The sequence below is a fragment of the Pseudorca crassidens genome, chromosome 15 (genome assembly GCF_039906515.1).
Source record: "Pseudorca crassidens isolate mPseCra1 chromosome 15, mPseCra1.hap1, whole genome shotgun sequence".
NCBI lineage: Eukaryota > Metazoa > Chordata > Mammalia > Artiodactyla > Delphinidae > Pseudorca > Pseudorca crassidens.
The window spans coordinates 65,775,028-65,802,391 of record NC_090310.1 but is presented as its reverse complement, the minus strand read 5'-3'; the positions used below and the strand labels follow the sequence as shown (position 1 = coordinate 65,802,391).

Genomic DNA, 27,364 nt, shown 5'->3' with positions numbered 1-27,364 from the left:
GACACAAAAAGATAAATATTGTATAATTCCTCTTTAGAGTAGTCAATTCCATAGGATCAGAAAATATAGTGATGGTTTCCAGGGGCTGAGGGAGGATGAAGGGGGAGTTATTGTTTAATGGGTATAGAGTTTCCGTTTTACAAGATGAAAAAGTTCTGAAGATGTTTCACAACAATGCCGATATACTTAACACTAACTGAACGACACACTTAAAAATGATTTGGATGGTAGATTTTTACCACAATTAAAACATTATAGTAATTAGAATTTTAATTTGACATGTGGAAGAACTGCTGATGAGTTAAGATATGCATGAACTCACCAAAGAAAGTTGCATGCTAGGGTAATAGCTTTCTAGCTATAGTAGTATTGAGATATAATTCACATACCATAAAATTCATCCACTTAAAGTACTCAACTCAAGGTTTTTTAAAACTGTATTTAGAATTGTTCGTCCATCACTGCAATCCTGTATTGCATATTTGAATACAATACAGGATTGTATTGTGAGTAGATCTTGAAAGTTGTCACCACTTTAAGAAAAAATAATTTGTGACTTTGTGAGCTGATGAATGTTAAGTAAACTTATTGTGGTAATCATTTCATAATATAGACATATGTCAAATCATTTTTTTTTTCTTTGCAGTACGCGGGCCTCTCACTGTTGTGGCCTCTCCCGTTGCGGAGCACAGGCTCCGGATGCGCAGGCTCAGCGGCCATGGCTCACGGGCCCAGCCACTCCGTGGCATGTGGGATCTTCCCGGACCGGGTCACGAACCCGTGTCCCCTGCATCGGCAGGCAGACTCTCAACCACTGCGCCCCCAGGGAAGCCCTGTCAAATTATTTTGTTGTACCTACTGATTTTTTTTTTTTTTGGCCACGCTGTGTGGCTTGTGGATCTTAGTTCCCTGACCAGGGATTACTCCCATGCCACCACAGTGAAGGTGCAGTGTCCTAACTACTGGACTACCAGGAAATTCCCTGTACCTACTTATTAAGTGACTACAATGTCATATGACTATATAACTCAGTAAAACTGGAAAAAATGTCATTGAGAAAAAGAAAAGCAGGAATTTCCCTGGTAGTTCAGTGAGTAAGACTGCGCTCCCAACGCAGGGGGCCTAAGTTCAATCCCTGGTCAGGCAATTAGATCCCACATGCATGCCACAACTAAGAATTCACATGCCACAACTAAGGAGCCCGCCTGCCACAACTAAGACATGGTGCAACATAAATAAATAATTTAAAAAGGCATTAAAAAAAGAAAAAGAAAAGCAGCATATATTCATATACAACAGAGTTTTTTTATAGACAAGCATTGAGATTTTTTAAAGTAGCCTATTTTTTAAAATAAATTTATTTATTTTATTTATTTTATTTTTGGCTACATTGGGTCTTTGTTGCTGCATGCAGGCTTTCTCTAACTGTGGTGAGTGGGGCCTACTCTTCGTAGCGGTGTGCGGGCTTCTCATTGCTGTGGCTTCTCTTGTGGAGCACGAGCTCTAGGCGCATAGGCTTCAATTGTTGTGGCACATGTGCTCAGTAGTTGTGGCTTGTGGGCTCTAGAGTGCAGGCTCAGTAGTTGTGGCACATGGGCTTAGTTGCTCTGTGGCATGTGGGATCTTCCCGGACTAGGGCTCAAACCCGTGTCACCTGCATTGGCAGGCAGATTCTTAAGCACTGTGCCACCAGGGAAGCCCCTAGCCTAATGTTTTTGAGGGAAAATCAGGAAACTGTATTAAGAGACTAAAAAAACAGCCCGTTAGAATGGTTGATTTTGCAGAAAAATGTAACAACATCCTCTTTTGTCAAAAGCTTTATTATTTGATGAAACAAACTTAATTGGAATTTAAAATCCAATATATCTTAGAGAAATAGTCAGAAATCACCAGTTAGCCAGTTTGATCTTGTATTTTGCACAATAACTGATATTGAGAGTAGACTAAGGATAAGGCAATTGTGGAAGTAGAGGTAGTGATACCGCATAGACTGGCTGGATGCTAAGCAAACCCATCTCTTATTCCTGAGGAAACATAAAACCGCATTCTCCAGGTTGTCTTGTAGTCGGGTATGGCAATGTAATTTATTTCTGTTCGTTGTATGTGTACAGATATCTTGTGTACTATTTCCATTCCTGGTGTAAATATTCTCCCACATACAATTCTCTTTCTCTTCCCCTACACCCTGTTGTGTGTTGGTACCCATGAAAATCTTGGAATCCTTATGTTGAAGATGACAGAGACTCAATTATTATCTTATTGGAGGCCTGAATACTTCATAGAATAGAGACACTACCCTATTCCTATCTATTTTTAACCTATATGAATGAGAAATACATTTCTATTTAGTTGAAAAAATACTAGCCATTTGTAACTAGCTATATATGGCAGAAAAAGACTCCTGCCATAATGCTTACTATCAATAAAAAGATGAGAGGAAAAAAAAAAACCTAGAGAGAGAGAGATAGCCAAGCCAATATGCACTGTGATGAGAGAGAGAGAAAAACACTTCTTTCTGTTGGGAACAGACTCAAGACAGGCAGAGTGAGGATTCGGCCTCCCACTATGGAATCCAAAATGGGTCCAGTAGTTCTCCTTCCTACCCCATGGAGGCTAGAACATAGCATATGACCTATGAGGGTTCAATCAGGTGGTTATTTCATGAACTCTGAAACTTCACATCATGATCACAAAGTTTTCTCTATGGCTAGTGTGAACTGGGCAGGACGTCTGTATCTATTAGGTATTGCTTCATAATAAACTTCCCTTGAAACATAGTGACTTAAAACAACAATTAGTATTTATTGCAATTCTGTGGATCAACAGGGCAGTTTTTCTAATGATCTAACCTGAGTTCACATATGTGGCTGTTGATAGCTGGTTGCTTAGTTGAGACAATGGTCTAAGATTATCTCACTTACATGTCTGGGCCTCATCTGGGATGGCTGGAGTTGCTAGGAGACTAGGCCTCTCTCTCCATGTAATCTTTCATCCCAGACTTCTTCATATGTTGGTGGAAGCATTACAAGTAAGAGGGGAAGCTGCAAAGCCTCTTAAGGCTGAGGTTATGAAGTCACATAGTGTCACTTCTGCAGCATTCCATTGGTCAGATCAAGTCATAAAATGACCCCAGATTCAATAAGTGGGGAAATGGATTCCTTTTCCTAATGGAAGGAGCTGAAAAGAATTTGTGGCCATATTTAAACTACCACAGTGTTCCACAGTGTCAAGGTTTCTGTTTTGGTAGCAAGAGTGGTGACATTCTAGGACAGCCATTCCTGGGATAGTCTTTGGCTACATCTTGTCTCCATTGGTTATAGCCTCAGCTTGGTTCTCTAGCTTTCACATCTATTCTGTAAACTGCATGATATTTAACCAGTGAATTGTTTTTCTCCTTAAGTTTACCACAGTCTGGTTTCTGTTTCTGAGACTAAGAATTCCAACTACTACAGTTAACAAGGATCAAAAAATCATACTCTTGCCAACAGGAACGACAGCTAGAAGATGATGGAACATGCCTTCAAGCTTTGGATCTTTTTTTTTTAAATCTAGAATCTTTTATACCCAGCCAAACTATCGATCAAGCCCAAGGGCATTGTACTAGTTTCCTAGGGCTACCGTAACAAATTACCACAAACTAGGTAGCTTAAAACGGAAATTTATTCTCTCACAGTTCTGGAGGTTAGTAGTCCAAAATTCAGGTTGATTTCCTCTGTAGGTTCTGAGGCAGAATATGTTCCATGCCTCTCTCCTAGTTCTGGTGGTTGCTAACAACTCTTGCCATTTTTGGCTTGTAGACACATCAGTCTAACCTCTGCCTCCATCTTCACATGGCACTCTCCCCTGTGTCTTCTATTCCTAAATTTCCCTTATTTTATAAGGATAACAGTCACTAGATTAGGGCCCATCCTAATCCAGTATGAGCTCACTTTAACCTGCAAAGACCCTATTTCCAAATAAGGTCACATTCACAGGTACCAGGGGTCAGGAGTTGAATCTGTTTTTTGGAGGAGGACACAATTCTACCCACTATAGGCAGAATAATGACTTTTCCAGACATAAAAAGATTCAGAAATTTCATTTCCTATATAGTATTTCCTAGGAAATTTTAATGAACAATAAAAGGAAAGTAGTCCTAGTTTACTACTAGATTTTATAGGAAACAATACTTACGTAGTTGCAATATTGTAAACATTGATAACAGATATTCGACTTTCAGAATCAGCCTATAGTCCCCTGCCATTCAATATGGTGGATGAGCAAGTGAAACGTATCTAGTGCAAGTGAGGAATTGAAATTTTAATTTAATTTAATTTAATCTAAAATTTAAGATGGAAACAATTCAGTTTTTGGAAAACTTTAAAAAATATATTTATTGATTTATTTGGCTGCACCGGGTCTTAGTTGTGGCATGTGGGATCTTTGTTGCCATGTGTGGGATCGTTAGTTGCGGCATGCGGGATCTAGTTTCCTGACAAGGGATTGAACTTGGGGCCCCCTGCATTGGGATCACGGAGTCTTAACAACTGGACCACCAGGAAAGTCCCAGAAAACTTCTAAGTATACTTGTTATAACTGGGACATGTAAATCTACTTTTTATTTTATTTATTATTATTATTATTATTTTGCGGTACGTGGGCCTCTCACTGTTGTGGCCTCTCCCGTTGCGGAGCACAGGCTCCGGACGCGCAGGCTCAACGGCCATGGCTCATGGGCCCAGCCGCTCTGCGGCGTGTGGGATCTTCCCGGACCGGGGCATGAACCCGTGTCCCCTGCATTGGCAGGCGGACCCTCAACCACGGCGCCACCAGGGAAGCCCTGAACTCTGATATTTTATGGAAGAAATTTTCATGTATTTTCCTTGGTAACAATCTCAAAAAAATAGAAAAGAAAAGAAATCCAACCCCGAGAGGTTTCAAGGGTTGACTACACCAAATATTCACTTTTGTCGGAATGGTAAATTCTCTCTGACCCAGGAGGTTCCAAGTGGCCCCTTCTTTCCCCTCTGGGTCTCCTGCTCATCCACATCAGACCTGGCACACAGCCACTCCCTCCTCACCCTCCTGTCCCCTTGAGGCTTAAATCCACACCTCCCTTGTCAGCCGGGCTCTGGGCTGGATGCCAAAGTGGGGGTGAGGCTTGCCAAGACGCCTGCGCAGAGGCGGTCACAGTGTGTTCTCTTGTGATGAGACCCCTGGTGTAACTGGGCTGGTATGAAAGACCTCGCTGGCCAACAGTCTCCTCTGGGGGACCACAGGACACAACAATTGTCACCTCTTCCATCCTTTCAGCCTCCAGCGCAGGCCTGGGCAGAGTTCCTTCTAGTGGTTAGCAGGTGGCTGGGGAGGCAAGAGGTAAGGTGTAGGGAGGGGGTGCGGTGTGAAGGGTTGGGGGAGGAACGGAAGCTACCAGGACAGGGGGTGCTGGGGATGTCTGATGACCCCAGCCCTTCCTCCTTCCTAGCTCTTGGTGTCAGAACCAATCTACTGCCTGCTGGGGCACCATCGTCTGGGCCAGAGATGAGGGTTCAATACCTGAAGCTGGGTCTGGTAGCTGTCTGTCTGCTTACATGTGGCTGGTGGCCTCCCTTCTGGACCAGGAGTCCAGCCAGAATGACTCTCAGGAGAAGCCCAGGATCCGCTCAAGGACCTGCCACTGCCCCAGGAACTCTAAGAAAGTGTATCTGTTCATCTGGGGCCCACGGAGTGCTCTACCTGCCTCCACATTCCCGGAGAGTCTGTTTGGTTTGATGAACGCTTTGAAATGCACATTGAGCCCCTGATGAGGTCAGAAGCGCCCATGTCCTCTGAAGCTTTGCTATTGTGGTTGGTCAGTGCACAATCTCGGTCTCTGTCCAGTCCCCATGCCCAACCCCAGGCCCCGGCCATCTCTCCTTTCAAGGCCTCAGGCTCTAACCTTCTTCTACAGATGGTTGGGAGCCTAGGGTAACCCCCTAAATTTCTTCCTGTGGTCCTATGAACTTTAGGATATCAAGTCAGAGAAGGAGTTTGGGAATCAAAACCAGCAGTCAATTAAAGAACCTTTCACACACCCACTGGACTGTGTGGGGTGCCAGACCTGTGCAGTGGTTGGAAACTCAAAAGTTCCTACGGGGCTCTGGCCTCGGCTTCAAGATTGACCAACATGATATGGTCCTCAGGTGGGTGCAGGGTAGAAGGTGGAGACTAGGAAAGTCAGGCCAAATCCTCCTCTTCCCTCAGATGTCCATCCTGCCCTCCTTTCCAGGCCCCTGTCCAAGGCTTTGAGACACGACCACTGTGCACATTACATATCCCGAGATAGACAGCCCTCAGGATCCTGGCGCCCAGCTGCTGCTGCTTCCTCTGAATTCATCCGGTCTGAAGTGGGTTATGGAGGTACTGCAGAAAGAGGGCATCACGAGGAAGCCAAAAAATCCTGGGCATGGTGGGGTGCGGCATTGTAAGGGGTGACAGTGGGAACTCCAGAGAGACCCTTGCTAGATATCAGGGCACCACTCTAAGCTTGGGGGCTGCTGTGTCAAATGACTCTGAAACTCCCCCACCCCCAATCATTTTTTAGTCCAGGTCCCTGGTGGAAGTAAAGAGAGCAAAGACAAGGTGAGGGACCAGGAGGGAAAAGGGGAAGGAGTAAAATGATGTGGCTTGGGCAGCCACTGGACAGACCTCAGGTCACCACCCTCCTCTGTTTCCCCAGGTCTCAGTGATCAGCCTCAGCTTCCTCCAGTATGTCCAGCAGAGATGGCTGGGAAAAAACGATCCCTTTCCATCCTTGGGGTTCATAGCTCTGTTGTACGCCTTGCACGCCTGTGACCAGGTAAGACACCGTCTGCAACTCACAGAATTTCATCCCCCTGCCACTAAAAATGTCCATTTTCCCAGGGACTTCACATTAAGTCTAAATCTTTCTGTCTGGTTTTCAAGACCCTGCATGGTCTGACCCCTCCCCCACCCCTCCTCTCTCCCAGGCTCACACCATGGGCTTCTCAGCGTTCCCCAAACACACCATCTGCCTCATGCCTTTTCACACGATGCTCCCTCTACCTGGAATGCCTTCCCCTTGTCTCCCTGAGGAATGCTCTCTTCCTCCAATATGATGAGAATCAGCTAGCTGGTGCTGTCTTTTCTGGGCTCTGGGGTCCCTCTGTGTGTTCAGAGTTTGTCTCCCCTGGGGAAGGTGAGCTCCGTTCTCCTCCCAGCTCCGGGAGGCGGCCTGTCACCCTTGATGTTAAGTGAGTGTTTGCTGAAGGAATGGTTGGGGGGCATGGAAGCAGGGCAGGATCCAGCCTGCTGCCCCACAGCCCTCTCCTGTCTTACCCCATCTTCCAGGTATCCTTATTTGGTTTGCGGACAGACCAGCTCAGCAGGTGGTCCCATTACTGGGATGAAGAATATTGGTTCAAGAGCAACATGCACAGTTTTAAAGAAGAGCAACAGGTCATTCTTAAGCTGCAGTGTGAGGGGAAGGTTGTTATTTACAACTGAGATGGTCCTCAGCCTATTCAGCCCACTGGAGGCCCCAGGAGGCTGACAGGTAATCAAGGGGACCTTGGAGTGTCAGAGAGGGACTGGGGTTTCAAACACACCCTGGATGAAGGTCACTCTGCTACTGAATAAAACCCTACATTGTGGCATTAAATGCCTACATCCTCTTCTAGATTCTCAACAGAGAACATTTCATTGTTACTCATATATATATTTACCTGACCAAAAAATAAAATTAAACGAAAAAGAGGAAAAAGCAAACCCTAAAGTTGAAAACACATCAAATGGACCTAACTGTATATCAGATTGATAACATAACCACCAGGGAAAGAAGTAGTTCAAGTTCCTTTAGAATTCAATATACTGTGTATTCTCTGTAGGATAGATTCTGTGGACAAAAAGAACCACAAAGAAATTTTCAACTTCACTCAGTAGATTTATTATAATATTGTAACCTATTATAATATTTATAATATTATAAACTATATAATAAATATCACAGAATGAAATAAATAAGTAATTATATTAATATTATTAGGAACCAAATACAAAATCAGACAGGTATAATAAAAACCCTGTGACATTAAATTCAAACTGCAAATATCATTATGAACTCAATTTTTATGTTATTTTTATTGTGGTAAATTATACATAAAATTTGCCATTTGAAGGTGTACAGTTCAGTGGCATTAAGTATACTCACATTGTTGTGCAACCATCACCATCTTGAACTCACAATTTTCAAAACACATTTTCTGCTAGTCTAAAAACCGTAACATCCCAGAGGCAATGATCAACTCTGGAATGCAGATTTCATTTTCTAAATATTTTTTTCCACCAAAAGATGCCAGGTCTGAACAAGAAAAGTACAAGGAAAACCTGGACATCAAATTTGGGACAATTTGAGCATCAAAAATAGCAACTGATGGGCTTCCCTGGTGGCGCAGTGGTTGAGAGTCCGCCTGCCGATGCAGGGGACACCGGTTCGTGCCCCGGTCCGGGAAGATCCCACATGCCGCGGAGCGGCTGGGCCCGTGAGCCATGGCCGCTGGGCCTGCGCGTCCGGAGCCTGTGCTCTGCAACGGGAGAGGCCACAGCAGTGAGAGGCCCGTGTACCGCAAAAAAAAAAAAAAAAAAAAAAGCAACTGTCATGAATGAAACACAGTGAATATATAAAAATCCTTGGGTCCATAATGATACTCAAAGAGAAATAAAAACAATCGTTGGAGAAGACTATTACATCAAACGAGGGCAGAGGGCAAGCATTTATCTTGCCTTCTTGGTAGAAACAGTAGTTCAAGGTAAGCAAAGAGCCTTAGTTAATGAGGGTTTTCAGTTGATGGGTATCCAAAACAAATCCACTACATTTTTACTTTGGCTGCCCGACAAACACACATAACCTAACAAAATGTAAATATCCCTGGTACAGCTGAGAGCGCATTTACCCGACTCCCTAAGGGCACTGAGATGCCGGGTGTCTGGCTCAGAACCAGAGTCCAAGAATCCCCAAAGGTGTGGGCAATGCAGCTACCTATCACCATCTTGTTCCAGATGCTGGGCCCATATGGCATTATATAAACACTATTTAGAGGACCAAAGTTACCCTCTACGAAAATAGAGTTTAAAAAATTGGAAAGGGGTTAAAAAAGAATGGGGTGGTGGGACTTTTTTGGCTTTCTAGTGGTTAAGACTCCGTGCTTCCACTGCAGGGGGCGTGGGCTCGATCCCTGGTTGGGGAACTAAGATCCCTCATGCTGCGTGGCGTGGCCAAAAAAAAAAAAAAGGAATGGGGTAGGAAACTGCTGCCTTCTATTCTATTTTTTTTTTTGGTGGTAGGCGGGCCTCTCACTGTTGTGGCCTCTCCCGTTGCGGAGTACAGGCTCCGGACACGCAGGCTCAGCGGCCATGGCTCACGGGCCCAGCCGCTCCGTGGCATGTGGGATCTTCTTGGACCGGGGCACGAACCCGTGTGCCTGCATCGGCAGGCGGACTCTCAGCCACTGCACCACCAGGGAAGCCCCTGCCTTCTATTCTGTTTAATTTTTAACCATGTGCATGCAATTGTTTCATTTTAAATAAATGAAAATCTGGGGAATTCCCTGGCCGTCTAGTGGTTTGGGACTCAGCGCTTTCACTGAGAGCCCTGGGTTCGATCCCTGGTCAGGGAACTAAGATCCCTGCAAGCCTAAATGTGGCCTAAAAACAAAGCAAAACAAAAATACCTACCCGCCCCCCAAGTTTGGTTGGATAGAAATTTGCTTTTAAGCACATCACAAAGTTTTCTCGTAGGCTCTTTTCTCAAGAGGGGACAAAAGGCTCTTCCTTTCCCCTGTCTGCCTCATGCTTAACAAGCCTGCATCGGGAATAGCTGGCATCCCTCTCAGAGATGCACCACACTAGCCTTGGCATGTAGTCTTGCCCTTTTCATTCCTGTCCCCATCATACTTGGTTTCTAAGCCCTCTCTCACCACCTGGGCTGAATGCCAAGGTGAAGGCGATCTTACCTACAAAGCCTACATTCAGGAACTCACAATGTGACTTGTGTGGTGGGGTCCCTGATACAAATGGGCTGGCAGGAAGGACCCCATTGGGCATCAACCCCTTCTCCTCCAGGGAGGCCACAGGACACACCAAAAGGCACTTCTCGCCTCCCTCCCCTCATCCTCCAGCACAGCACCCTGTAGGGCTTAGCAGGTGGCTGGGGAGGTGAAGGGTGAAGTGCTATAAGGAGATGTGGTGAGGAGGGCTGAGGAAGTGATGGAGGCCACCAGGGCAGTGGGATGTTGGTGGAGGCTGTGACCACAGCTTCTTATTTTTTCCGGAGCCTGCTGTCCGAGTCAGCCTGCCACTTGCCCTGTGAGTTGTCCCACGGGACAGGAATGAAAGCTTAATGGTGGGTTTGAGGCTGGTGGGCTGCCTTGACACTCACCTGTGGCTGATGCTGCTGTTCTCAGAGCGGTCTTACCTGACCAGGCTAGCTGGCACAACTCCAAGAGCTGCCATTGCTCCTGGGACCCGCAGGTGCAGCCCTTGACGCCATGCACCCAGTGTAACCAATCGGCTCGACAAACACTTTGAAAGGGCCCTCAAGCCCTCTCTTCCTCCAAGATGTTCTGTGACACTTTCCCTGGCCTCATTACAAGTGGCCAGTCTCTTCCCAGCACCCAGGTCATGCTGTGAGTGTTTCTTTACGTCCAGGGTCTGTCTCCCCTGGAGACGAGCTCCTCCTTTCAGTGCGTGTCATGGAGCTTTGTGACACATAGATTTGATGAGTATTTGTCAGATGAATAAAAAGCTGGATTAGGAGCAGGGGGCAGCAACCAGTGCATCTGACCTCATCCACAGGGTTTCTCTATTTGCGGTCGGGTGGACAAGCTGAAGAGATGACCCCTTATGCAGGGAAGAGAGTTATAGCTTAAGGCTCCAGCACGTCTTGCCGAGCATCACGCAACAGCAGAAGGTAAGGGAATTAGCCAGCTCGGATGTGAGCCTACTCTTGGCCAGCAACAAGCCTTAGACTCTTGGTAGGGTTGGAATATGCAGACACAGGAGAGGTAATGACAGGAAACCAAGACAGGAGGTGCAGGAGCGATGTATGGGTTACCAGGCACTGAAAAAACGCCTTCCCTGATTCCCTCACCCCACAAGTAGTAGTAATTAAGGAAGGACTAAACTTGAATACTAATTCTTACCGCTTTCTGCCTCCACACAAATGCCCATGAGCTGGGAACAGCGAGCACCCGCTCTCAGATGGCCACGTCACAGCCTTTGCTCACGTCTCTCCTCTGACCCCTGACCCGTTCAACTTCTTGCCTCCAAGCCCTTCCACCTGTGCCAAGCTTCAGGCCCTATGAAGGCATTTAAAGAGCTGGGGGCATTAATGACAAAGGACTAAGAAGAAAGAGGTCATAATGTCCACTCCGTGACAGGCTACTGATGTGAGTCAGGTGAGCAACAGCAGGGCCGGGAGCACAGTCCTTTCTTCTCCGGAGAAGCCTCGCTCCTTGCCTTCGCCTCCGTCAGGGTCTAGGCAAACCGTGGTCTCAGGAGAGCAGGGGAGTAAACTGCAGGGCCCCAGACTTGAGACCCCTTGTTCTCTTTCTTCCTTCTCCCTTGCCTCCTTTCTCAGTGTGGTGAGCGGAGCGAAGCCTGAACGCCAGGACTGCGCAGAGGGATCTCATGGCTCGGGGCACACTGGTGGTCCCCGCTCCTTGCCCCTCCCTGCCTCTGCTCACCACTCCCCCGGCTCTTCAGGACTCAGCGTTTTCATATTGCTCAGTTGGTCCCTTCCTCAGCCCCGGGAGCAAGTGCGAGTAGGTGGTTCATGGGACAGGAGGTAGGAGGTGCAGTACTGCAGGGGGAACTGCTAAAGGCATCATCTGTCCTAAGATCGAACAACTGAACCAACTCACTGCCCAAGGGACCTGTCCCATGGGCTGAGATGAGGCCTGCATGTGAATTCTCGGGCTGGAGGATGCCTTGCTGCTTTTGTGGGTGGGGTCTCCCCACCTCCACAGGTACTTCTGGAAGTTCTGCTGCTGGCTCCAGAGCATCTACATAGCCTGCCTGCATCAGCAGGGTGTCTGCCTGGTTTGCCTAGCACTCCCGTAGTCCCCGGGTGGGAAGCAGATGAGAAAAGGTATTAGGTTGCAACGTGGTGATTGTCGCTCTAACATGCAAAGCATGGAGGCTCTTTGAGCGAGCAGGGTGTCATACCCACCAGACCCAGCGCTCCCTGGGAACAAGAACGTTGCCCAGACTCTGACTCAGCTCTCGCCCCCTTCTGTTCTCAGGACTTTGGGGCCTGTAGCAGCCTCTATCAAAGCAGGAAAGAAGGCTGGAGGGAGGGGGAGGATTTGTGGATGGAGAAGACCTGCGTGCTCAGCTCTGACCTCCTTTCCCCCAGGAGATCAATCACACCACCCTCTGCTGTATCCGTGAGAACTGGCTGGATGGTCACAGACAGTGCCCATCCGCTGGATTCACTGCTCTGGTTATGGCCTGTTGCACGTGACAAAGAGAAGGAAATGGAGCTCTGGCCTGATGCCTTGGGGCAAGGTTGGGTTCTGCCTGGAAGACCCATATTCTTTCCTTCGTGCTTCTCCAATTCAGGTCTCTCTCTTTGGGTTTGGAGCTGATAAGAAGAGCAGTTGGCTCTGTTACTGGTGGGACCCTCCAAACAGCTGATCCTACTGTTGGTCAAAGAAAGTGTATTTTAGGAAGTTGGAGCAGAAAATCATCCACAAGCTAAGAATGTGAGAGCAAGAATGTAGTCTACACTTGAAGACTAACCCTGACCAATATCTGGTGGGGAGGGGAGGCCTTAGCCTGAGGTCTAGAGTGAGGGCGAGGGGCTACTGAGGGTTGGATGGGGAGTGAGGAGCAGATATAGTTTATTACTTAATGAAGACCTTGCTTGGCTGCCTCTACAACGCCTTTCATCTGCTGAAAGCTCTCTCCCTGCTCCCAGAAGGTGTGTGGGGCTTAAGGCCTTGGCTTGCAACCTATAGATAACAGAACTGAGAAGAAACTCCAAGGTAAACAACAGGGTCCCGCTCTCAGGCTCTAAGCTACAGAACCAGAGTTGGGGGACCAAAAAAGGTAAGGAGCCCAGAGAAATCTCGTTTGTCCCTGAGAACTCCTAGCATCGAAAAGGCCAGGTAAGGATTGAGCCACAGGGATGTGACTAGAGGCAGAGACCAGCTGGCATCTTGGGGGCCCCAGATTTAGCTCTGGGGGGTCTTAAACTGTTTTATACTAAGCATCTGTGCAGAGTCCCGTGCGTGGGCTTTGGAACCAAGCTCCAGCAGCTGTGAACAGCCCCCTACACACTCTGTGTGGTGTGACGGGGTATAATGGGGCCTGAGCTCCGGGTAAGTAGGTCTGGGGGACCGTGGTGCTGCTCCTAAACTCCCACATTCTTAGCCGGCCTTAGCTCCATCCCCATGCCTAGGTAAGAGGAATCACAGATTACGTTTGGAGGGCTGGAAGAAGGTCATGCCTGCTTCTTTATTTTATTTAAAAAATTTTTATTATCATTATTTTTTATTTATTTTTTGGCTGTGTTGGGTCTTCGTTGTTGCATGCGGGCTTCTCATTGTGGTGGCTTCTCTTGTTGCAGAGCACGGGCTCTAGGCACGCAGGCTTCAGTAGTTGTGGCTCGCGTGCTTCGGTAGCTGTGGCTCACGGGCTCTAGGGCACAGGCTCAGTAGTTGTGGCACACGGGCTTAGCTGCTCCACGGCATGTGGGATCTTCCCTGACCAGGGATGGAACCCGTGTCCCCTGCATTGGCAGGCAGATTCTTAAGCACTGTGCCACCAGGGAAGCCCTATATATATTTTTTTAAATTAATTAATTAATTTAGGCTGCCCCGGGTCTTAGTTGTAGCATGCGGGATTTTTTTTTTTTTTTTTTTTAGTTGCAGCATGTGGGCTCATAGTTGCAGCAGACTTCTTAGTTGTGGCATGCATGTGGGATCTAGTTCCCCGACCAGGGATTGAACCTGGGCCCCCAGCATTGGGACTGCAGAGTCTTACCCACTGGACCTCCAGGGAAATCCCATGCCTGCTTCTTTAAAGAAAATTGTTCTCTCTTAGGCTTTGAGGAAGTTTCCAACAATAGGTCTTAAGCCTGTACACTGCCTAAACCAGGGCCAGGCCATAAGTGACAAGTCCTGCCACACTCCATCCTCCTTCCTGGCTTGACCTATGGCTGGACTACAGGGGGCCACAGTCGGTTGCAGCTGATATGCCCAGAAAGGGACACCCTGAGGCCTTTCACCCAGCGCAGAAGGGGAATGAAGCCAGATAGAACTTCTGAACTCAAGAGGCTGACTTTAGCCAAAAGCCAGCTCAGTGTTTTTGAAGTCCCCAGAACATGTTTTAAGTCAAGAACATATGATGGTTCATCATTATCCATGAGTTCAAATCTAGATCCCAAGGCCCTCCCTCCTCTCCCTCGTGACTCATTCCTCAGCGCAAACACACCCTGCTAAGGCCGACCAGTCTTCTCACCAGTATGCTTAGCAACCCTCCCAACTCCTCTCCAGCCACCAAGGGCCAGTTCATACCTTCCTGCCTCAGCCCCTGGAATTTCTACAGCACTTCCAGGCAGCACACACAACTGTCTCTGACTCATCTGCCTGTTATTGTCAATTGGGCTCGAGCTTCCTGTGGGCAGGGGCTTTGTCTTGTGTATCTTCTGTAGCCCTTCTCTATCAGAGTGCAGGTAGACGACAAATGCATGCCACCTGGCAGGAATCTTCAGTGAATTCTTCCTTAATAGATGCCCTTGATGTATGGCTGTTGCCCAGCTACACAGTAGAGACAGCAGCAGAGAACAAATGCAAAGACCCAGGGTTTATTGCTGGAGGGGGAGGTGTCCGAGCGGGTGAGTGCTGGATGATGAGTTCTAGGCGAGAGGCAGCAGACGCCCCTTGGCCAGGGAAAGGCGCTCTCTGGGTGACCGCAGGCTGGCAGCAAGTGTGATGTGCCTCATTCCCATGTGAGTCAGGGCCTTCCCCCAGCCTTGCAGCTTTCCCTCCCTCTTCCGGGGAATGCCAGCTGACCTGGGGCTCCCAGGCTGGGTAACAGAGTCAGAATTTTCTTTGGCAAACAGCAGCTGTGTGGAGGGGCCACGACCCGCTCTACGGCCTTCTGTCTGTCTGTGTGCTCCCAGGCTGGCCCGTGTCCTGCTCTTGCTGCAGCTGCTACCTGGAGGTGCCTTGAGCAGTGCTGGGGCTGGGGCACAGCAGGACCGGCCCAGGGGATGTCAGGCTTTGAGTCAGGGACTCATCCAGCTTTCGGGTCTCGGCCTCCAGGACAGTGGCCTCTGGGGCCTGGGCCACGGCGAGGAGGGAGTGAGAGAGGCTGTGGTGCAGGCCCGCCAGCTCACGGCTCGTCTGCACTGAGCGGGCGATGTAGTCCTGCTTCTGCTTCCGCTCCAGGGCCAGCTGGGCTCGCAGCAGGGCCACCTGGGGGGCAGGAAAACCAAGAGGGTGAGAGCAGTGGAGGGCCTCGAAGCTGCCCCAACCCTTCCTGCTCGGCTCCTGTGGCTCCTGTCAGACCAGCGTTTGAATGAACACCTCACCCACGAATCTCCGGATGAGGCTTTACAGCATTTGGGGGAAGGGCTGCTGGCAATCGGAGAATCCAGTGATCGTCAACCCTGGCTGCACAGGAGACTCAGAGAGAGAGCTTAAAGAAACCAACCAGACTATTCACATGTTTACATGTAATAAAATGCCCAGATTGTAAGTACGTTTTGACCAATTTCATAACATACATACCATATATAACCACTATCTCAATCAAGATACAGGATGCTTTCATCCCTGCAGGAAGCTCCACCATGCCCCCTTTCGAAGGTTTTAAGAAATTTTCTGACTTAATTAGACAGGTGTGAGGCCTGAGCATCAGTATTTTTTTCAAAGCTCCCCAGGTGGTTCTAACGTGCAGCCAGGGTTGAGAATCACTGATTGATCCATTTCTCAAGATGAGTATACTGAGGGCCCCAGGAGGTGAAGTTTTTGGGAGGTCAGGGCACATCCAGGACTAGGGTGGGGCAACAGATGCTCCTAGGGTGCAAAATTTAAGGAGGAGCTCCAGGTCAACAGTGAGGCCTGTCTTGCCTCCCCCTAGTCTGGGCCCTGTCTCAGCAATTGCTTTGTGTGAGTTTAAGAGAATTCAAAGTAATAGCTTAGGGTTTCCCTGGTGGCGCAGTGGTTGAAAGTCCGCCTGCCGATGCGGGGGACACGGGTTCGTGCCCCGGTCCGGGAAGATCCCACGTGCCACGGAGCGGCTGGGCCCGTGAGCCATGGCCGCTGAGCCTGCGCGTCCGGAGCCTGTGCTCCCCAATGGGAGAGGCCACAACAGTGAGAGGCCCGCGTACCGCAAAAAAAAAAAAAAAAAAAAAAAAAGTAATAGCTTAGGTCTAGCTGTATAGTCAGGGCCTGCCAGTAGTGACTACTGATTTCTGAAACAGGCTCAGAAATCAAAACTCCACAGTTCTAATTACTCCTGGGCCTTGAAAGACAGGGTGAACCTTTAGGGGAGGCCTAAGAGGCAAGAAGGCACTTTATACAGTTCCCCTGAGCTTGACCTGAGCTCTAGGGTATGGATCCTGGCGCTGGTGCCAGGCAACTCTGCCTGGTGTGCTGGGTGCACGTGAGGGCAGAGGAGGCCAGGATGCTTCTGCTTGCTTTAGTCTCTCCTCTTAAAATCTTCATCTGCTCCTCTGCCTTTCCCTCTTCTTTCCTAAGTAGGAGGTCTGGGGCCTGGAGTGTGCTTTCTTCCCCAGTCCCACCCTAAGCACGTGGGAGGTTAAGTCCACTCAGTGTGGGAGATGGAGTTGAGACGGGGCTCTGCCTGCCTCCCACAAGGACTGAAGTTCTCTAGGCAGGAACTATTTCCCCTCTCCCTGCTGGAGGTGCACAAAGGGCCAAGCACATAGCAGACACCAAAGCCTTGCTGCCTGAGTGCAAGGGAGGGAAAAGGGGCTTAGAAAACGGATCCTTCCAGAACGTACCTCTTTCTGCAGTTCAGCCATGTGCCTGGCATCTGAGGAGCCCTTCTGTCCTCCTCTTCCATCCTGTGGAAGACAAATGCCATTCCTGTTGGAACAGGCCTTCCACCGGAGTTCGTGCAGGCCTCCTCACAATCCTGGGGACCAGGGCAAGGGCTATGGGCCAGAAGTGCCTGAACTCAGATTGAACTCTCTGGGGCACCATGGCCCTGGGGCAAGGAGAAGCCCCAGAAGGCCCAAACCAACGCAATGGAGACCTGAGGCCAAATGTCCCAAAGGCTTGTATGGGACTGCTTCTTTGAGGTACCTCTTCATTTAAAGTTCAGCACACACCTGCTTCGTGCTAGCCCTGGTCCGTGAGCTAAGGATGCAGAGGGGAAGTAAGACAAGGGGCCTGTCCCTTGGGAAGCTTTCCTTGAAGGAAGGGGGATGGAGGGTTAGGAGGTGCTCAGACACCAGAAACAGTCCCTACCTGCCAGGCCCCAAGGCTGTCTACTGACAGGCATAACTCAACTAAAAGAGTGCTGGTTTGTGGTGTCTTCCCCCAGATCCTTCTGGCCCCAGGAACTACCCTGGACCTATATCTTGTAAATTCAGTATTGCAAAGGGCAAGGAAGTCTAAGAGGTCCATGAAGCTGCTATCAAGCTCCTAGGAACATCCAGGTCTGGCAAGCACCACCCAACACCTACATGCAGGGAGAGACCAGAAGCCCCAGGAGGCCTGCTCCTGGGAGCCTGAAGCACTGGTCGGGGGGCAGGTGGACTGTGTATCAGTGAAGGCTGGGTTCCTCAGAAAGCAGGGCTGACTCCAGCCCCGCCCACTGATGTTGGGCCTCCTTTCCGGGTCAGGGACAGTGCTGGGTGGGGCAGAGCCCGGTCAGGAGGGGCCCTACGGACTGGCTGGAGTGGCTCCTCCCCTTGCAAGGGGAGCCTGGGATACGCACTGCAGAGGGCTGTTTCTAGTGGCTGGGTTTGGGCTCTCCTGAGGCTGCAGTCGATGAAACAGACAAACCTGCTGGGTGGGTGACGGTGCCGTGGCTTCGCCGCTCTCCAGGACGCCCTCCCGCGATGCTCGCAGGGAATCCCTCTTCAGTTTCCTCCGCTCTCGCTCCACCTGCCGAGATGCGAGTGAGAAGTCAGGGCTGGGCTTGGCTCTGGGTCTGGAGCAGAGCCGCCTTTTCTGAGAGGAGGCCGGTGTGAGGGTGGGGCAAGTATAACGGGCCAGCAGCCGTGGGAAGCTGAACTGGGCTGAGGAGAGCACTTGCTGAGGCAGCCCTGAGTGCAAAGTGCTGCTGCGGCAGAGGAGGTGGGGCCGGCCTCCTCAGCCTTTGAAGCAGGGCCAGCAAACCTTTTCTGTAGTATTATAGGCGCTGTGGGCCATTCGATCTGTGTCACGACTACTGCAGTGTCTCCAAACAGCTTTATTTTCAGAAACGGGCAGTGGGCTGAATTTGGCCCCTGGGCTATAGTTTACTAACCCCTTCTCTGGGGGCTGCATGAGAAGTGGAGATGCATGCCCAGCGGACCGGGGAGGGAGCTGAGGACAGGAGTCCCCCACCTGCTCCAGGGTGGTCCGCAGCTGGGCATTGTGGTGCTGCAGTCGGCTTCGGTCAACCTCCAGCCGCGCCACCGCTCGCTGCAGGTGTTCAAGCCTCTGCTCCCAGAGCTGCTTCTCCTCCACCTCAGGACTCGGCTCAGTCTTCGCTCCCGAGACCTGAAGGAGAGACCTGTCCGTCTCAGCCGGGCAGCCCCTCAGACAGGTGGGGAACAGATAGAGGGCAAAGGACTAACTTGGCAGGTCTGGGCTACAGGGACCCAATTCCCAGGGGAAGGGGACAAGCCCCTGGACAGGCGCTCCCTCCTGGGCCATCTGTTCCCACCAGGCCCCCAGCTCACCTCTCCCAGCTGGGCGCCGGGGTCTCCTCTGGGCCCCCGTTCTGCTCGGCTGGTCAGGCCTGGGTTGTGGAGTCGCTCCTTCTCCAGAGCTTGTCTGCTGAGCTCCAACTCATCCTGGGGTGAGTCACACCATTATGGCCTCATATCAAGACCCACTCCACACTCCGTCCTCAACAATTTTCTCATCAGGTTATAGTCTTACTTTTCCTGGCTTCTCTGAGCTATTCTAGTGGATAACTTTCATTTTACAGGTGGATAAAACTAAGGAGCAGAGAGGGATCTTCCCAAGGATACATGGTGGACTAGGACTAAAACCTGTCTCATTTTATTTATTTATTTTATTTTTATTTTTATTTTTTTGGCCGCACCGCATGGCTTGTGGGATCTTAGTTCCCCGACCAGGGATTGAACCAGGGCCACGGCAGTGAGACCCTAACCACTAGGCCACCAGGGAACTCCCGTTTTAGATCTCCCCTAAGCTAAGTGACAATTGGGAGCACTAGGTGTTGTGGAAAGAGCATGGACCCAGGAATCACATAGAGCCGGGTATTGTGTCATCGCGTATTTGCTATATGACCTGGGTAAAGGTATGAGCTCTTTCCAAACCCCAATTACCTCGTTTGTAAAATGACCACAGTGAGGACTTCCCTGGCGGTCCAGTGGTTAAGACTCCGCACTCCCAATGCAGGGGGCGTGGGTTTGATCCCTGGTCAGGGAACTAAGATCCCACATGCTGGGAGGCGCGGCCACACACACACACACACACACACACACACACACACACACAAAAAGACCACGTGAAGCTTAGATTAAGCCTCTGGGATTAAACCCCTTTAGATAAATGGGAAGACTAGTGCTAGATATTTTCTAGGCACCATAGGGTTCATAAATGGTAAAGGTCAAGAGGACAGACAGAGAAGAGGAACGGAAGGTACACGTGTGGGTGGAGGCTGTCTGGGAGAGAGGAGCTTAGTAGTACGAGGCCAGCCTGCTTAGGTCTAACCCTAGTTCTGCCCTTTACTAGCTGGATGACCTTGGACAGGTTACTTAACCTCTCTTAACTGCCGTTCCTCAACTATAAAATGAAGATAATAACCATTCCTACTTCTCTCCTGGTCAGTCTCCCGAGGTCTACAGTTGCTCCCCCGGCAGCCTGAGCCATCTTTCTGAACTATATACCTGATCGTGTCACTCCCCTGCCCCAAACCCTTCATCCACTTCGCACTGGTCACCCAGGTCCTTAACATGCTGACAAGCCCTAAATGATGGCCCCCTGCTGTCCTCTCTTCTCTTGCCAGAGCCTCTTCTCTGTCCCTGGCAGTCTGAAATCCCTCACAGATACTCCACGCTCTCTTTCCTCCTTCTTCCTCTCCCTCCCTCAACCTGTGCTTGGCTCTTTCCTTACTGGTCCCTTCAGATCTAATCTTAAACACCACTTCTACCAGGAAAGGTGGGGTGGTCCCTCCGGTATGCTCAGAGCATACGAAACTTCACGTGTCAGGCACCAACCCTAATTAGGCACTGCATTATAACTGCTTTTCCACTAGACCATCAGCTCTAGGAGGGCAGGGACTGTGGATGCCACATCTTCCCCCACCGCACTAGCACAGTAACCTGGATTCCACTCTGTTGAGGTGCTCGTGACCTCAGCTTTCTTACACCCTGAGGTGCAGGCAGCCCCGGAGCCCAGGCAGACCGGGCTCTGCCCCAGCCCTTCCCACGCACGGGGTGACTCACCTGCAGCCTCTGCTGTTCCGAGTCCCGCTCCCGGACAGAGGCTTGCAGGAACAGGGCTATCTCCTGCAGACTGCTGACGCTGGCCTTGCTCTGGGCCAGGGACAGTGCCAGGTCCTGGGCCTTCTCCCTCCACTCGATCTCTCTGGCCTCTGTCTGCCTCAGGGCCACCTGTAGTCGCTCCAGCTCCCGCTGCAGCCTGGGACCTGAGGAATCAAGTGTGGGAGACGGCTCCTCTCCTGGGGAGGCTCTGTGGCTGGGGGGTGAGTCCTCCAGACCCTTCCTTGGCCGGGCCTCCCTCAGCTCCAGGATCTCCTCTTCCTTTTGGGCTAGAGTCCACCGTAGCTGCCTTAGGCTCTCACGAAGGCCCCTCGTCTCTTCCTCTTCTCTCTCATGCCTTGGCTCCTGCTTCTCTTGGGTCGCATCCTCTAGGCCCCGCTGGGCCAGAGCCTTCTCCAGCAGCTGTCCCTGCCTCCTCTGGTGTCTCAGCTCTTCATCCCTCTGGGCAAGTGCCTCCTGGAGCTGCCGCACGGCCTCCTGGTGTCGGAGGTCCTGGTCCTCGATCTCACCTTCCCGCTTCCTCAGGGCCTCCTCCAGCTGCCGGGATTGTGCCTGGCAGGAGTCCAGGGCAGCCTGCAAGGTGGCCGTGCTGGCCTCCAGGCTGCGGCTCAGCTCCGCCTGCCCAAGGAGATGCTGCTCTTTCTCCTGCAGGGTGGCCTGAGCCTTGCTGAGGGCCTTCTGCAGAGCCTCAGCCTGGACCCTGGCAGCCTCCTCCCGACACTGGGAGGACTGGCCATCTGCCCGGAGGGCCTCCCGCTCCCGGTCCCGTTCCTGGAGCATCACCTCTGCCTGCAGCCAGCTGTCCCGCAGGGTCCTGGCCTCCGCCTCATGCTCCTGGGCCTGTGCGGCGCACTGTTGCTGGAGGGCCAGCAGAGCCTTCTCCTGCTCCCGAGACTCAGCCCTTAGGTCACCCAGCACCTCCTCCAGGGCCTGGACCCGCTGTCTCTCCACTGCCAGCTCTTCCTGGAGCCTCTGCGCGTGTTCCTTGTGGCCCTCCAGCTCAGCCTGGCACTCCTGCAGTGTGGCGTGGGCCTGCTCCAGAGCTTGCCGCAGCGAGCCCGCCTGTTCCTTCACGCTCTCCTCCTGGCCCTGGGCCTGCTGCTGCTGCTGGTGCTGCAGGGCCTCGAGCTCCCGGGCACCCTGGGCCAGGGCCCTCTGGGCCTCGTCCAGCCGACCCTGAAGTGCCTGCTCTTTCAGCTGCCCCTGCTCCCTGGCTTCCTGCAGGTGCCGCTGCAGGACCACTATCTCCTGCTCCTGCTGGGTCAGGAGTAGGCTGGTCTCCCCCACCTTCCTGTGTAGGCCCTGGAGCTGCTGCTCCAGCTGGTCCTTGTGCTCCTGAAGCTCCTGGATACGCTCCTGCTGGCATTCCAACTCCTTCTCCTTATCGCGCAGGATCAGCTTCATGTGCTCCAGGCTCCCTCGCTGAGCTTTACTCTGGCCCTTCCCTTCCTCTGCCCGCTCCTGCATCAGCTGCCTCTGAGAGGCCAGCTCCCGGCCCCGTTCTCTCAAGGACAGCTTGATCTGCTCCAGGTCCTCCTCCAGGATCTTGGTCTGCAGGGTCCTCTGATCTTCCAGGACCTGAATCCTTTCCTTCAGCAGCACCATGTCCTGCTCCCTCCTCTCCAGGTCCTGAGTCAGATGCTCTTTCTGCCTCTGCAGCTCCTTGATCTGGTCTTGCTGGGACGTCACCTCCTGGTCCTTCTCCTGGAGTTCTCTTGCCAGGAGGGTGCTCTGGCTCTCCAGCTCCTGGATCTGGCTGCCCTGCACCTGCAGCTCCTGGCTCCTCTCCTCCAGGTCCAGTGTAAGGTGGGTCAGAGCCACCCTCTGCATTTCCCTCTGGCCCTCCAGCTCCTCGATCGCCTTTTGCTGGCATTCCACTTTGTGGTGGTTTTCCTCTAGGTCCAGGGCCAGGCGTTCCATGGTAACCAGCTGCTTCTTCAGGTCCTCAATCTGTCCTTTCTGGGACTCAATCACTTGGGCCTTCTTCTCAAGTTCCAGAAGCTGATGCTCCAAGATGTTCCTCTGCGCCTCCTGGTCCTTCTCAAGCTCCTTGATCTGCTCCCGCTGCAGAGTCAGCTTCTGCTCTTGCTCCTGGACGGCCACGGGGAGATGCTCTAGAACAGACCTACACTCCTCCAGCTCCCGGATCTGTTCTCGCTGCAGATCCACCTCTTGGGTCCTCTTCTTCAGGTCCAGGGACAGCACTTCCAAAGCAGCCTTTTGCATTTCCCATTGCTTCTCCAGCACCTGGATTTTTCCCTGCAGAGTCTCCACCTCCTCTTCTCTTTCAGACAGGGTCTGGGCCAGGCGAGCCAGATTCTCCTGCAAAGCCTTCCCCTGGGCCACCTTCAGCTTGCCCTGCTCCTGCAGGGCCTGGGCTCGCTCGCGCTCACTCTCCACCTCCTCGTTTTTCAGTTTCAGTGCTGAGCGCACAGTTCTCAGGTCTTCCTCCAGGACCCCAGCAGCGCTTGCCTGAGCCCTGGCTTCTGCCACAGATGCTTGGAGATGTTCCACCTGGGCAGTCAGGTTCTCCTTGGCTGCCTGCAGTAACTCTCGCTCATTCTGAAAACAAGATGCAAAACCACCTTAAACTATACTTCCCTGAAACTGTCACTCCAACACAGGCCCTTCCTTTCCTTCCTCTGCAGCACCAGCATTGTCAAGGATTTGGGCAAAAGGAACTGGGTGTTCCACTTAGGCTGATACTGTAAAAGAATATCCCTACCCTACCCCGGGCTCTGCTGTGCTCAGAGGGGAAAAACTGTTGCAAATGAGTCATCCCAGACTCTAGTCCTTCAGGGAAAGGGACAAAAATCTCAACCTCAATTCAGAAAAAGTAATTAAAGGAGGATTCACTAGGGCCTTAATAATGGCCCTCAGGGATGTGGGGAGAGCCAGAGAAACAGAGACACTGCTGAAGGAAGCTGGGCACTACATATGGATGGGGTATGACCATGGGCCAGGATGGGCTCGATCCTGGGCCCTGAGGGACTACTCCTGAAGCAACCCCTCCCCCAAACCAGAAACACCTTACCTGGGCTTCTATTCCCTGGAGCTCTGCTTGCCGTAGGCGACTCTGGAAGGATGTCACAGTTTCACGCAGCTCCCTCAGCTCAGATTCTAGGGAGTTCTGTTTTCCTTCCCACTTGGATTTCTCTTTGGGAAGACAGGTAGTGGAGGAAGAACCATGATTGGAGGAAAGGAGGGACGTAGAGGCAGATGGAAGATGGGGAATAGAATCAAAGGAGGAAAAGGCCAAGAAGGAGAGAATTACACCCAGTTTCATAGAGGCATCACCCGTCTGCCAGCTGCTCCTGTCTGTCTAGGCTCCCTGCTGCTTCCAGACTCGTGTCTGCATCTGCTGCCCAGCTCCAGCAGTGCCTGACAATCATCCCAACACTTCCCATCCCGATCACAGATTCTCAACCTTGGATTCCAGACAGGGTTGAGCTAGATGATGTTGGAGGTCCTTTCCAGTCCCTAAGTCTATGATTTTGCAGAGGTTCCTAGAGACCAGGGTTGCTCTGCTGGGTACCCTCCATTTCTGCAAAATGCACCAGAACCCAACTGTATGTGTGTGGCTCTCAGGGAGCCGTTTGGGATACTTTTAAGACCCAGACCGACTCCCCACGTTGTCTTCTTCCCTTCTACAGTTGGGCCTTGAGTCGCAAGACCCTCCCCTCTCCTTTCCTTTCCTAGTAGTCACCACCCTTCCTAGCCCTTGGCTGTGGCACAGATAGCTTCTCCCCAGATTTCCCCCTCTTCCTATCTCCCAAACAAGCCCATAATCCTTCTGCTGTCAAAGGTTAATCATTTGAGAACATAGTTGGAGATAACAAAATAAGTAACACTGATAAATGATGAAAGACATAGAATTTTACAGTGTTCTTATAGACCTGACCTTAGGGTGCCAGTTTTTAAATCTTCACAGAAAAAACAGAAGCCTAGCTAGCAACTTCCCTCAGTTCACCAAATCTGTTCCTCCTAATCCCTTCTTCCAGGACGGCTCTCAAAGGCCAAGCAAAGTACACAAAATAGTTCACGGGGTGGGGGGTCATCGCCCCTTTGGAGACGCCTCTAGGTAAATCTCACAGTTGTGGGTAAGCAGTGGCTCCCGGGCCTGATCCCGCCCCACTGGGCTTCCTGCCTTTCCTTTCTTCTGCCCCAAACCCACCCCTGCCTTAAGCTTCTCACCTTCCTGGTTCTGGGAGAGCTGTCTCTGCAGAGCCTGCAACTCTGTGTGGATCTGGTTCTTCTCAGCCTCTGTATCAGTGAGACGCTGTTCCAGCTTCCGGGCCTGATCCCTCAGATCATCCTGGGAAAGAAAGGGTGTGGAACTCAAGTTCCTCATCTTCCAAAAAGCCGCCCCAGTTCAGGGCCCGATCCCTCTCTTCCCTCAGCCTGTCAGGGTCTGCCATCACGGACCTACTCTCAGATTGCTGGGTTATTTACCTCTGAACTCATGCGCATTTGGCTCCTGGAAGGGATGACAGGCTCTGCTCCAAATGGCTGGAGCCTAGGGTTCCCCTTCTGACTCGTCTGTCTTTGAAACAGAACTCCTGCTGAAGTCTTAGCCCGGGATCATCTCTCCTCTCCTCAAACTCCTACTTCAAAGCTTAGCTCAAAGGTCACTGCTTCCCTCCTTCTGACCCTCCCAATTGTCCCTTCCTCCTATTATTATCATGTACATCTGTTATTGATCCAATTATTTCTATCAGTTCTGCTTTATCTTAGGATGCAGCCTGGTTGCTCAGCCCTGTCACAAGTCTTCTTGAGGGCAGAGAGCAGGTCTTTCTCCTTTTTGTATCCCTAGCTCAGAGCGGCTGGCATATATATAGGTGACACTCAATTTTTACTGACTGATGGGTTCACTGTGAGGTGGAATTTGGGGGACATTTAGTTCAGTCTTAGGCCTAGAATGTTCCTATAAATGGCAACCTCAAACCTCAGCGATCCCCAATTTGTCAGGTGTTTCTTGGAGGTCTTGACACCAAGAACAATTCATGGCTGAGAGGAAAATGATGCAAAACGGTATCACAGGTCTATACAGAGTATCACGTTTTACAGGGCTCACTCGAGTCCCTCACTCATTTATTCCTCACCGCCCTGTGAGGCAGGCACGATTTGCCCTACTTTACTAGTGAAACCAAGGCCCAGGACGCCAAATGCTTTATTCACAGTTGCCGGGTAGTAAGTGACAGAGGTGGTACTCATCCCAACTTTACGTCAGAAATAAAACAGGTCAAAGTGCTTCACAAGTCTTTTTCGGCGTACGTGAAGAGCCTGAGGAAGGAGAACAGAGACACATACCCGGGCCCGCTGCGTCTTCCACAGGTCTTGGTGAAGCTTCTGGAGGGCAGACGCTACCGCCTCAGCTGAGAGAGCCGTCTGCAGGGGCCATCTCTTAAAGAGGATCCTAGCTCCATTCTGGTCTGAAAAAGTGAGGAAACACCTCCTGACCTGGCTGCACTATGAAAAGAAACAGCCATACCTCCCAGACCTGGCCTTGGCTTTCCCACCCATCCCTCTTCTCCTCAAAGAACCCCTTCTCAGCAGTTTGTTCATCATGCCCTGTCTGCATACCTACGTGCCAGGCACTGTGATGTGCATTAGAAAATGCTATCATTTGTTAGGCATTTAATAAGTGCCAGGAACTGTGTGAACGATTTTATTTGTCATCTTATTAACTCCTTAAAAAACTCCCAAGAGGTAAGTACTTCTTCTAAAAAAAAAAATTATTTATTTTTGGCTGCGTTGGGTCTTCGTTGCTGTGCTCGGGCTTTCTCTCTAGTTGCGGATGGAGGGGGCTGCTCTTCGTTGCAGTGTGCGGGCTTCTCATTGCGGTGGCTTCTCTTGTTGCGGAGCACGGGCTCTAGGCTCATGGGCTTCAGTAGTTGTGGCACATGGGCTCAGTAAGTGTGGTGCACGGGCTTAGTTGCTCCATGGCATGTGGGATCTTCCTGGACCAGGGATCGAACCCGTGTCCCCTGCATTGGCAGGCGGATTCTCAACCACTGCGCCACCAGGGAAGTCCTGGTAAGTACTTTTAACACCCTCATTTTATAGTTGAGAAAATCAAATTCAAAGAGAAGAGGTGACTTGCCCAAGGACACACATCTAGCAAATGGCCGAGCTGGGGTTCAAACTCTGATTGAATTAATCCCAGAGTCTGTGGCCTTGGCCTTGATGAGTATTGCCTAAGGAACTGCATTCCCTTCCCTTCTCCCCTGGGAGCTAGGCCTGGCTTTGACCAAAGAACTGAGTTCCTAGGTGGCTGCCTCACCTGGCTCAGGGCCCCAGAGGGAGGAAGCCGAGTCTCCCCCACCACTCAGCTCAAGCCCCCTCTCATAAGGAGACCCCAGGGCCTGCTGCAAGACAGAACAGAGGCTGGCCAGCTGGACCTGGGCCTGGTGCCCAGGCTGCTGTCCCGCTGCCAGGGCATCCAGGTGGCTCTCCGTGCTGCGCAGTCGCAGCTGTAGTTGGGCTGCCTTGGTTTCCTGGGCCCACAAGGAAGCTTGTAGCTGCTGTTCTGTTACTCGAGCTGCCTCTAGCTCCTCCAGCAGCTGTGCTTCCTGGGCCAGAAAGTCAGCCTCCTTTTCCTTCACCTCCTGCTTCAGTAATTCCACCTGCCAAAGAGGAAGTATGGTCACTCTGAGCAGGGAATGG

At 51.1% G+C, this 27,364-nt stretch overlaps 1 protein-coding gene across 20 annotated transcripts in view; it reads right to left on the bottom strand.

Annotated features, from left to right (window-relative positions):
- Positions 1-14,825: 14,825 nt before the first annotated feature.
- The window catches only part of CEP250 (centrosomal protein 250), a 46,388-nt gene continuing 33,849 nt past the window's right edge, over positions 14,826-27,364 (bottom strand). For all 20 annotated transcript variants that reach the window (XM_067707943.1, XM_067707950.1, XM_067707951.1 and 17 more), the window contains 10 exons: positions 26,982-27,324; positions 26,009-26,130; positions 24,893-25,013; positions 23,733-23,854; positions 20,642-23,260; positions 18,905-19,018; positions 18,567-18,722; positions 18,021-18,122; positions 17,012-17,074; positions 14,826-15,458 (listed from right to left, as the gene is read on the bottom strand). In XM_067707943.1, the coding sequence (XP_067564044.1) occupies positions 15,195-15,458; positions 17,012-17,074; positions 18,021-18,122; positions 18,567-18,722; positions 18,905-19,018; positions 20,642-23,260; positions 23,733-23,854; positions 24,893-25,013; positions 26,009-26,130; positions 26,982-27,324 (4,026 nt within the window). In that variant the 3' untranslated portion in view covers positions 14,826-15,194. The remainder of the gene's footprint in view (positions 15,459-17,011; positions 17,075-18,020; positions 18,123-18,566; positions 18,723-18,904; positions 19,019-20,641; positions 23,261-23,732; positions 23,855-24,892; positions 25,014-26,008; positions 26,131-26,981; positions 27,325-27,364) is intronic.